The sequence below is a fragment of the Argentina silus genome (assembly GCF_951799395.1).
Source record: "Argentina silus genome assembly, chromosome: 5".
Lineage (NCBI taxonomy): Eukaryota > Metazoa > Chordata > Actinopteri > Argentiniformes > Argentinidae > Argentina > Argentina silus.
In genome coordinates this window covers 18249011-18260893 of record NC_139659.1, presented here as the reverse complement: position 1 = coordinate 18260893, position 11883 = coordinate 18249011, and the positions used below count along the sequence as shown (strand labels likewise).

Sequence of the window (11883 nt, the reverse complement as noted above, 5' to 3'; positions counted from 1 at the left end):
TTTAAATACGCTGAGCCAGCTGGTCCAGCTTACCCTTTTCTCTACATAGCTGAGTCAGTCATGTGAATTTCTAAATAAAATCATGCATTCCTTTTGCAATATTTTTAGTTTGACATTTTTTCATTGTGCAAATATTTGTGTTTATTTTTCACTGGTGAAGCAGGTTTCAAAATCTTCTGGGTCTCAGCTGAGCCAGCGAGCTGGTGAAGCGTGCCTGGCGCTCCTCCTTACGCATGGCCAGGGCCACGAACAGCGGCTTGGAGGCCACGATACGGCCGTTCATCTCAGTCACAGCCTTGGTGGCCGCCTCAGGGGAGGCGAAGCACACAAAGCCAAAGCCCTTGCTGCGTCCACCCGCCATCATGACCTTTGCACTGGTGATTAGTCCATAAGAGGAGAACTCTCTGTGCAGACCGTCATCATCCAAGCCTTCATGCAGGTTCTTCACATACAGATTGATACCCTGGTAGAGAGAAACCCTGTTTAGTGAGATGCTTTTTTTAATTCCTCAAATACTGTACATATACTGAACAACAACAATAATAAGTACTATCAACTTGTGTCATCAGCAAACCGGAAGTCCACAAACCTGGAATCTGGTATTGCGGCCCTGCTTCATGGGCTCAAACCGGGGCTTCAGCTCAGTGGGGCGCAGCCCTTTGTCCTGGGCGTGGCCTACATAGACCTTCCGCCCATTTAGCTTCTTGCCATTCATGTCATCAATGGCCTTCTGGGCGTCCTCGTGTCTCTTGAAGCTGACAAAGCCGAAACCCCTGGACTTACCACGGCCATCAGTTATGACCCGGACACTCAGGACTGGTCCATATTTTTCAAACTTCTCCTTCAGGTTTTCTTCATCCATGTCCTCTCCGAAGTTTTTGATGTACACGTTAGTGAACTCTTGGGCCCATGCTACAAGTTCAGCCTCTCGTTCTCTGCGAGATTTAAAGTGTCCAACAAACACTTTTCTATCATTGAACAGCATGCCGTTCAGTCTATCAATGGCTCTTTCAGCAGCCTCCTGGGTCTCAAAGTGCACATAGCCGTAGCCTTTTGAGCCATTCTCATCACAAACCACCTTGCAAGAGAGCACATTTCCAAAGGCAGAGAATGTGTCACAGAGGATCTTACTGTCAATCGACTTCTCTAAGTTACTGATGAAGATGTTGCCGACCCCACTCTTCCTCAGAGAAGGGTCACGCTGAGACCACATGATGCGCACGGGTCTTCCATTGATAACATCAAAGTTCATCGTGTCTAGGGCACGTTCAGCATCAGCTTGCTGTTGAAACATGACATGGCCATACCCAAGGGATCGGCGCGTGATGCTGTCCCTGCACACTTCAATGGAAAGAATTTGACCAGCAGGACTGAATTTCTCATACAATATTGCCTCGGTGATATCCTGGTGGAGATCTCCAACATACAAGGAGGCCATAATAATATTAATTTAGTCAAACAAATTAGAAAAATAACAAGCTTTAGATAAGCTTTAGATATGTGTGCCAAGACTAGCTCTGTGCAGAGGAATGGCAGAGAAATGAATGTCATGTGGATTCTAGAACCCCAGCTGTGTGGTCCTCGTTTGTTACATCATTGTCAATTGTTACATGTTTTCATAGAAATCCTCAATGTTCTATCTCAGTTGCTTTCTGTGAATGTATAGAAGAATTCTACTTTAGTCAATGTTACCTCAAGGGCTGTTGCCAAGATCAATTTATTTATAATATCTCGGCTAAAAACTACAAAAAACTACATTGGTGCATTCTAAACTACATATGGAGTGAATTGATCTTATTTAAGCTTTCAAAAGCACTGTTTTCATCAACCACTAGAGGGAGGTATAGGTACACTAATCAATTGTCCAACACTCCTCTTAAAAATATGGGTAGTTCCTATATATGACATATCTCAATAGCCAGTTGTAGGCTGATCAATATATTTGTAAGCCTATATCTATCTTTTGAGGACAGAGTTGCCAGTCAAGCAACCATCCTTGCTTGGATTCTCGAGAAAGAGACGATGACGGTGTCTAGCTTCAGACCCCTCTACAGTACCTGTATTATTGGGTACTGACAACCAACATGCCACCCGCCAATGAAATGCAAAAGTTAGCGATTGGTCACAGTGACTAGGACAAAAAAAATGCGATAGCAATCTGTCCTTGTCCATAGAAGTGAGTCATTTTCTAATTTGGGTGAACTTCCCCTTTAAGTACCTCTGAGGCCAGCAAAGCTGATTTGTGCTCCATGTGTTTGTTATTTCACAACCATCATCTTAAAAGCATGGTGGTATTGTTTCCCTGCATAGCCAAGCACAGGGAGTGTGGTGCCGTTAAACATCCCTTGCACATTAAAAGCCTTTTTGAGGTTGAATTAGAGTAAGTGGTTTCTGTGAGTTACATTGTTACTGTTCATAATGTATGCAGCATTTATAGGCTTGATGTTCCTTATGGTTTGGCAGTGTTTCACATCTGTCCCCCTGTGACCCATTAACTCATACCAGTAAGCATTTCCCATACAAATTAATATAGCCTGCATACAGTTTCTGGAAGTGTAATACACATGAGTTAACAGCCTTAGAGATATTTTACTTTACAAAAGTATACATGAATAATCGTACATATTCATTTGTGTGGAGATATTTTAGTAATTAATATTAACTTGATGTTCTATTCAGGCCTATGGCTTTATCTACAAAGATACACCCATAATACCCTGAACAGAAGATAGTCCAATGTTAATGTTTACATAAGAAGTTAGCTTATCTCATAACAAGCTCGCTAATATATCATTGATAGAACCTTTGTCTGCTGTTTTTTTCTGATGCTCTGGGGATAAGGTTTCTTTAGGAGTTCCTTACATTTGAAGAAACCTAGAAAGGCCCTTTGTGTGTTTTCTGGACATAGGGTGGCTTAATCATGTATAAGTTATAGCTCCTAATTAAGACGGCGTCATAACCTATACTTGACCCTGGTCCCATCACAATAGCCCCTCCTGGAGCCTTTGTGTCTTGCCCTCTTGACTTGTCCAGTGTGGCGTGTTGGATGTCCTCCCGAGGCTTTCTCCGGCTTTCTCCTACTGCTCTGGCATGGGGCAAAGCAGGTAACTGGAGTACTGGGTCCCCAGTCAAATTAATTAGGGGCCCAAATGAGTTTTCCGCTCATAGTAAGCAGCAACAATGATGACCAGGTTACTGGGGCCACCAAAGGTCACGCAGGCAGGCAGGCAGGCGGGCAGGCAGGCAGGCAGGCAGTCAGGTGGGCAGGCAGGCAGGCATGCAGGCAGGCAGGCAGGCAGGCAGGCAGGCAGGGAGTCTGGGCCATGAAGTGACCCCTGGAGAAACATCACACAGCCAGGCACTTCTATGGTTGCTCTCTGGCCCACTCTCTGGTGTCTTCTTCTGACTTGAGAAAGAGGAGGGTTGCCTACTATCATGCAGACCCTGGTTAAACACATACTGTATTGAAAATATTTACAAATTATTTGAGGTGTGCTTGATTTAACTTAGAGTCTGTACTCTTGGGACCATTCCATTGGTTCTATGGTACCTGGCCAACTAAATCAAGCAGGTCAAGTATTTATATTTGTTCATGATCCGGGTCTGCTACCTATAATATCACGATCACAGACAGCGAGCTGATCAGCCTTCTGTGATAAGATATTACATTTGTTCATTAAATTTTTTTCGATTTATGAATAAAGTGGACTGTGAATTCTCTATCTGACCAACGACATTGATTGATGTCATGCCTTAGGATAAGTATTTTGTAATTGATAATTTCAATAAGTAATTGAAAGAGTGTTGTATCTTAACTTCACATACCTGTATATACAGTAGCTGAGTGTTTTGCTATTGCAACAGAACAACAGATATGGCAAAGGAAAACCTGCCTTCATGTTGCGCCTTACTTGATGGTTATGTTGCGCCGTACTTGATGGTGGCTGCCCAGGGTTAAACCTCCTGCATTCCCTGTTATAACCACAAGGTGGCAGCAGCTGAGGAGGATGGCAAACGCTCTTGCAGGCATGCACCAGCTGTTCCGAGAGCTGTGATTGTGTGCGTCTCTCTCCCTTCACATGGTAATTAAAGCAATTAAACAGATTATTACTGTTTTCCTAATGAGTGCTGCTCCTTGCGAGTCAGAGGCTGTGTCGTGTTGACATCATTTAATTGTGTTTCAACTGGCGACCATATGGAGCTAATTGACCTAGGACTCACTTACACTCCTGGCATGGACAGTCTTGTCTGAGGGGGAAGAGATTACATGGAAGGTTTTGAGTTCAACAAAAAAAGAACTGACCAACAACATTCCATTCATTGACATGAATGGGATGGGATTTGAGTTTTTTGTGACCTCATTCTGATCAATGGTTTAGCAGCAGTTTTGGTACCTCTGCACCGGGGTCAAGGGTCGCTTTAGCAGCTCGGTCAAGCGATATGCTCTGACCCAACAGAGCCAAATAATTGGCATTTTTTTCATACTCAATGGAACACTGTTTATCAGTTTTCTACGCCACATACAGGCATACAGCTAAGAGGCTTATTATAATTTGCTACATTATGTTGATGTACATCATCAAAATATGACTGTGGGGTCTGTAGAGTGATCTCACTCTCCCCTTTCAGGAAGACTGTTGGCTAGTTTTTCATAGGGCCTAATACACTGCTTTTCCCTGGAGTTGGATCAATGATGTCATAGCCCAGAGTACATGATGTCTACGGGTTGGATAGGTAACCGAGGCAATGAGAGTAAAACACCCTGCATTAGTAGCTAATGTAGCATACAAGCAATCCAACTAGGGCTGGGCTTTACAGCAGGCAGTAACAGAGAGCATGATGGCATCACACTGTCTATTTGAAAAGTCATCAGTCCAGGTAAGGTGTGTGTGTGTGTGTGTGTGTGTGTGTGTGTGTGTGTGTGTGTGTGTGTGTGTGTGTGTGTGTGTGTGTGTGTGTGTGTGTGTGTGTGTGTGTGTGTGTGTGTGTGTGTGTGTGTGTGTGTGTGTGCGCGCGTATGTCTGTGTGTGTGTGTTTTATGTGCACGTGCGTGAACCCATCAGTCCTCCTGGGAAGGGTGTGTGTGTATGTGTTTGTGTGTGTGTTTGGCTTGAGATCGGGATGCGATCACATCGGGGTGCGTGGATAAGCTTTCTAAAGCCTCACCTGCCGCTTTTATTACCCTGTGTTTAAAGGCACCACCCCAGTAATTCACCACACCCCTTTCCCACCTACAGCATTACATGATGGCGTGTGTGTGGGGGGGGGGGTTATAAAAACAGTTAGGCTTAATAATTGATGTGCTGCATTTCAATCAATTTTACCACAGTGCCAGGCTAATTAAGGGTTGCCTCGCCCTCCCAGGGGTAATTTACAGACAGAGCGCAAGAAAAGAGTTGATTCCATTTCTCCCACAATTCATGGGAATTCTCTATTTCAGGAAGCAGAGATGGCCGCATGTTCCTCCTCTACCCTCCCCCTATCTCCCGAGGCGGGGGACTAAATGCAATTAATACAGCTGCTTTACCGGCTGCTAATTATTAAATGACAAAAAAAGAGAGATTATTTTACACCAGACTAATTTAAAGTTCATTGACGATGGTTTTAATTAATTAAATAAGAAAAAAGAAAGTACACTTTAAGCGGGACTGACGGCATTTGCATACGAAGGTAATAATTATCCACTGCACTGGGCTCTTACCTACACCGGAGCTGTAAGGAGGAGCTGGGCGCTAATGAGAGAGCCTTTTAAAGCATTTTTCTGAGTATTTAACACTAAAATGAATAACTAAGCAGCTCATTAAGAACAGGAGGATGGGGGAGTTGGAGGTGAGGGGGCGGGGGGGGGGGGGGGGGTCTCCCTCCTCCCCCCTCCCTCCTCCCAAAACATGACACGACTCAGCTTCACTTTGCTCTATTGCATTTTATGAGTCATGTTTCATACAATTTTATGATATCACAAGGCCTGATCCATTTCAGTTGACACTGTTGTTGCTGTGTGATATGAACGGTAGTAGTTGGCCACGATTACCAACAATATATGTACATGCATGCAGTGTGAATTTGTGGAACTGTATGACCTCATACTGTGCCCTCCGTAATTATTGGGACAGTGAAGCATTTTTTTCTTCTTTTGGCTCTATACTCCAAATGTTTGGATTTGAAATCAAACAAATACTATGAGGTTCAATAATAGATTGTCAGCTTTTATTTGAGGATATCTATGTACATATTGGTTTCACCATTTAGAAACACCAACAGTTTTTATACATAGTCCCCCTATTTCATGGCACCAAAAGTATTGACACAATTGGCTTAAGAGGTCTTTTTTCTTAGTCAAGTGTGTTTCGTCACATCATGTGTGCAGGCATAAAAGAGCTGTCAATGTCTAGTATTGATTCTAGGCTTTGTGTTTGCCTTTAGAGTCTGCTATTGGTGTCTGTCAACATGAGGATCAAAGAGGTCTCGGAAGCCATTATGAGGCTGAAACATTTGAAGAAAATTAATCAGAAACATAGCCAAAACCACAGGCTTACCAAAACCAACAATTTGGAACATCGCAAACAGCCTGGTAGGCCAAGGACAGATCAGGAACACTCTCCAGGAGATAGACGTGAATGTGTCAATGACTATCATCCACAGAAGACTGGTGCAGAAGACAGAAGACAAGGTGCAAACCACTAGTTAGCCTAAAAAACAAGTAAAGACGAATATGATCATGTACCAGAGTTAATGCAGGAGGAAAGCTTCGAGAAAAAAGGGGTTGTTATTGTTTGTCTTAATTGATCATGTAATTGCCGATAGCAGCAGCAGAATGAATTCCGAAGTGCACAGAAATCTTGTCTGCTTGAGTACAAGCAAATGCCTCCAAACTCATTGGATGGTGCTTCAACTTACAGTGACAATGACCCCAAACATACTGCCATGCTGATTTGAACTCGCATTTCATTTCTTGAAGATAAGATTTTTGGCAAAAAGACCTAAACAAACAACAACTGAAGATGGCTGCGGTACAGGCATGGCAGAGCATCACCAGAGAAGATACCCAGCATCTTGCCATTAAACATAAGTTTCTTTCTCTCTCTCTCTCTCTCTCTCTCTCTCTCTCTCTCTCATATTATTCATCTGATCAATCCATTATTCATCTGTACTCCTTTGCTTTATACAAGGCTGAGGCCTTGCTCTTTCACAGTGAGGAATCAAATTAAGTTGAGTATGGGGAGGGAAGACTCCAGTGAGAGGTGGAGGGGATATGAAGTTGGGGCTGCGGGAGAGCACTGGAGAGCAGGCCATGGCTGAAGTGTTGATCTTCTCCAGACTCTCTGCCTTTGATGACAAGAAAAGGGGACCCATGTGCAGCTCTATTAAGTATAGCTCTAGGACTCATTGTGTTTGCTTGTTTAATTCTCTTGCAGAGGGGGCAAAGGAAGGACACACACAAAAGAGATGCGTCTTTAGGATTGTGTGGGAGGGCTAACCAAGAGATGAAAGGGTGAACAAGGAGAAGAGAGGGATGTGCCTTAGGTGGCGGAGCTGGAGGAGGAGGGTGGGGGAGTGTGTGTGGGGAGGGGGGGGGGGTGTTAGGAAAGTGGTGTATCTGTGTAGCGGTGGTCTCAGGTGTTGTATCACCGTCCTATTACAAAGGGAATGTGTCCCAAACAAGTCTTCTGTTAAGACCACCAGACTCCTCCACCATTTCTCTCTCCCCCTCTCTACCTCTTTCTCTACCTCCTTTGTCTGGCTTTACTCACTAGACCTGGGCATTGTGCTCAGACACGCACTCAACCACTCTAGAGCCCATGTAATTTCTCTTATGAACATAATTCTTCCTTCTTCAGACTAATTATGGTAATAAGTGTTTGTGAGAAAGAAATTGTAATTAACAGAACCATTGTGTGGAAAACATAGTTAGGAATTATAGGCAGGATAAGAAACTGAAAAATAAATGTCCAAATGTTTTCAAAAATCTAGGAGATCCAATGTTGCAGTTCATATAGACAGTCTTCAATGGTAATGTATGTTTTTACACAACATAATTTGCATGAAAATAATGTTGATTGATAGCTTGAATTGAACATGTTTATGCAAGTTATTTCTGAGTAAATGACTTTCTTATTTACTTATAAATTCATGAGCTAATCACAACTACTCGTTAAACTATAACCCGGCTTACATGGGTGTTAATTGTCTGTAATTGCATGTTCTTTGCATTGACATGGACATTTGCTTCACAGAATGTCTGCTCTCCACTGGTAAATCTAATGTAAAATGATGCCTTTTGATTACCAAGAACCTTGAGAATTTGCAGGTTCAGAATATACATTTTGCGCACATCATATTTTTAAATGCAACTCAAAATATCAAAACTTTATTGTTCAATCTTCAATCTCTCTCCGAATCTCCTTCACTGATTGCCACTGATTTGTCATGGGCATTTAGACCATTTAAAAATCTACACTCTTACATTCTAGAGACCATTGTGGCACAAAAATCAGGGGATTAAAAGTAGTCCCCTAGTTTAGAGTTTTGTTTTATATGTTTTATTTATTGTTTTATTGGTAGTTTATGAGAACTTATAGAGAGTATGAGATAGGCCCTTGCTCGGACACAGTGTTTGACAGGGATACACTTCTGTCAGGATCAGGAAAGCCTACACTCCATTTTGTATGGGTGCCAGAGGTCATTACAATCAATTAATAGCTGTAAACATTCACTTGCCAGCAGATATCACTTATCATAGCAGGGAGAAGCAATTAGCCTACCTCTGTTAGATAGACAGGGCATTAGGCTGGAGAGCCCTTAGCATAGTGGTAGCCTGTTAGCATGTTGAATAGGGTATTGGGCTGGTGAGCTCTTAGCATATAGGCCTAGTGGTAGCATGTAAGCATTCAATAGACAGGGTATTAGCCTTTTTAAAAATATTTGTATTTATCTTTTATTTATTCAGGCAAGTCCCCTTGTGGAGACATCTCAAGTTATTCTGGCCAAGAGGTTGCAGCCCAAACAACCATGCAGAATAAAAACAATAAAGCTCAATACAGTGCTAGCTGCAACACTACAACCATCTTTAAACAGAGCACCCTTAGCATAGTTAGCATATTGAATACGGATTAGACAGGCATTAGACTGGGGGACTCTTTGCATAGTGCTAGCACGCTACGTGGTAGGGTGGGGTGAACAGGCAGGGGCAGGATGGGGTGAGGTTACTGGGTAGGGTGGGAGGTAACGGGGACTGGGCTGAGGTGATGTGGACAAGGTGGGGATGCAGGGTGGGGGTCATAGGGTGGTGGTGAGGGATGTACATGCTATAATGGTACAGGACCTGAGTAGGGGGGCTGAGGGTCCGTCGGAGGAGGGGGTTGCTGGGGCCCCAGGGCAGAGGGCTGTGTGGCGCTCTGTGGTGTCCTCCTCTCGGCTTCTCTCCTGTCCTCTCGGCTGGCCGCGGCTGGCGTTATTGATGCTCCTGCCTGAGGGGCCGACGGGGGGAAATGGATGTGGGAGGCGGGCCGTGTTCTGTCATCAAACAAGGGCCGGTGAAAGATGGCCAGCGCTGATATGATCAGTCATCTGTTGATCAAGATGTAATACAGCTCCATCCCTCCCTCTCTCTCTCTCTCTCTCTCTCTCTCTCTCTCTTTCCCCTCACTGTAATACAGTCTCTCCACTGGCCGCCTCTTCTCTCTCTCTCTCTATCTATCTATCCGTCTATCTATCTCTATATGTGTCCTTTTTAGATCTTTGCTTTGACTCTTTGTTTTTGTGGTGATACTGACAGGTGTGTACAGTAGGACTTTTTCATAGACACTAAAACTCCATACTGATGGCTCTTGATAACACTCCTCCTTATCCTATACTTTGCTCTCCCTCCCTTTTCCTCTGTTGCTCCCCCTGCCTCTCCTCCCTACCATGTCTCTGTCTTTTTCTCTCTATCTCCCTCTTTTCCCCTCTGTTGCCCCCACTGTCTCTCCTCCTTACCCTGTCTGTCTGTCTGTCTGTCTGTCTGTCTGTCTTCTCTCTCTCTCTCTCTCTCTCTCTCTCTCTCTCTCTCTCTCTCTCTCTCTCCCTCTTGCTCACCCTGTACCTCTCCACTTCTCCTGTCCATGGTGTCGGATGACTGTGACCTCATGTGCACACACCGATGTGCACTGCGGTGAAGAGGTAATGTATTTTGAAAGTGTGGTTTAGAGCAGCCCTACGCAGTGCGGTCAGTAGGTAATGTGTTTCGAACATGTGGTTTAAAGCAGCCCTATGTAGAGCGGTTAATAGGTAATGTGTTTTGAAAAGTGTGGTTTAAAGCAGTCCCGTGGCTAGACCACAGTGGGTCAGTGTAGTGCCCTCCAAATACATAATGCAGGAACTGTTACCACAGCGTTGTGTTATTGCTTGCTTTAAGTGTGTTTAGAAGTGCTTTAGTTTGGAGGAGGGTGTAAAGTGTCTGTGTCTGTGTGTCTGTGTGTGTGTGTGTGTGTGTGTGTGTGTGTGTGTGTGTGTGTGTGTGTGTGTGTGTGTGTGTGTGTGTGTGTGTGTGTGTGTGTGTGTACTTTAGGAAATGCATCCGATAGACTCTCTGGACTTGAAGGAAGATACTCTAGAGGGGTGGATGATAATGGAGAGATACAGTTAATAGGAAAGCTAGATAGACACCCCTTAAATATACCCTGGCATTGACACCATGAGGAAACTTTGTGGTGCTTCCTCTAGAACACATCTTCAGCCAATTGTTGGACTATATCTCACTTTCGTAGGGACTCTCCATTGTAGATGCTTTTTACTCTCAGAGTGTGGGCTTAATCTAGGTCTGGGAAAGTGGCCCGTAGGGTTAGCTGTTAGCATCATCATAGCTGCCATCTCAGTTACGAGGTGTGTGGTATTCTTGACAAGCTGATTATCATCAGTAAATAGCCAGCAGCAGTCAAGCATGAAGAACATGGCGTTGTTCCTTCAACTGTCCTCATCAGAGCTGGCTGGCAGCTAGCTAGGTCCTCTGGGATCAGCTTTCAGATCAGCTTCAGTGGCACAGCAAACCACACAAGGCCTATGACATGATGTCAACCTATATAATTATTGTTATTATTTGATATAGGCTGTGTATTATTTTCTATTACAACGTATATATATAGACCTATATCAACCAAGTCAACTGTCATATGAGGAGAATTGATCATAAAAACCATTAAATCAACCAGCTCTTGATTTGTCAGAATTGTGGTTGAAAACCAAGCTCCTAGTCCTATCTTTGGATTTTCACATCAGGTCATCATTGCATTCATTGTGTTTACCTGTATGAATGAAAGTTGAATACACTGAAAATGAAAACATAAGTTTTTGTGTGTAGTCTTGTGAAATCCCTCTAAATGTGTCACTGTGGCTAGAAGACCAGAGCGACTACTCTACTGAGATCTATTAGTCGTATATCTGTCACCACAACCTGGACAATATTTTGTCTTTTTTTCTGTCGGGTAACGTTATCCCCCTCTCCGGGCAGGCACTCGTGCCACTCCCCTGACCCTTCTGTCTGACCCTGCAGTAAACACCATGTCATGTTTAGCCCTCTTAAATAGCCCTGCTCCTCATGAATGTTTGATACTGGGGTAAATATCATATGCTCTTCACTTATTTACATCCGCCCAGGGGCACTGAAACCTTGTCTACATGAAATATTCATCATCATTTTAGCAAATGCATGCCTCTGTCGATACAGCCCGCACTGGCTGGCTAGCCCTGCCCGGGATCACAGCTTTATTGGCGGTGGGAACTCGGGAGGTTAAGATGAATTACATTAGAGCCGCATCCTCCCCGTCTCGCTGCCTAAACTCGATCCCAATTTTATGGAGCAAAAATGTTGGCTTCTATTTTATTTTTGTCAGGGATCAATGGGAAGAA

At 43.8% G+C, this 11883-nt stretch overlaps 1 protein-coding gene across 1 annotated transcript; it reads right to left on the bottom strand.

Moving 5' to 3' along the window:
* Positions 1-166: 166 nt before the first annotated feature.
* Positions 167-1438, bottom strand: LOC310805201 (polyadenylate-binding protein 1A-like; the record flags this gene model as incomplete). The annotated part of the gene is made up of 2 exons (XM_083670783.1): positions 167-463; positions 590-1438. 2 exons carry the CDS (start codon positions 1436-1438, stop codon positions 167-169), a joined length of 1146 nt encoding a protein of 381 aa, XP_083526909.1.
* Positions 1439-11883: the final 10445 nt, after the last annotated feature.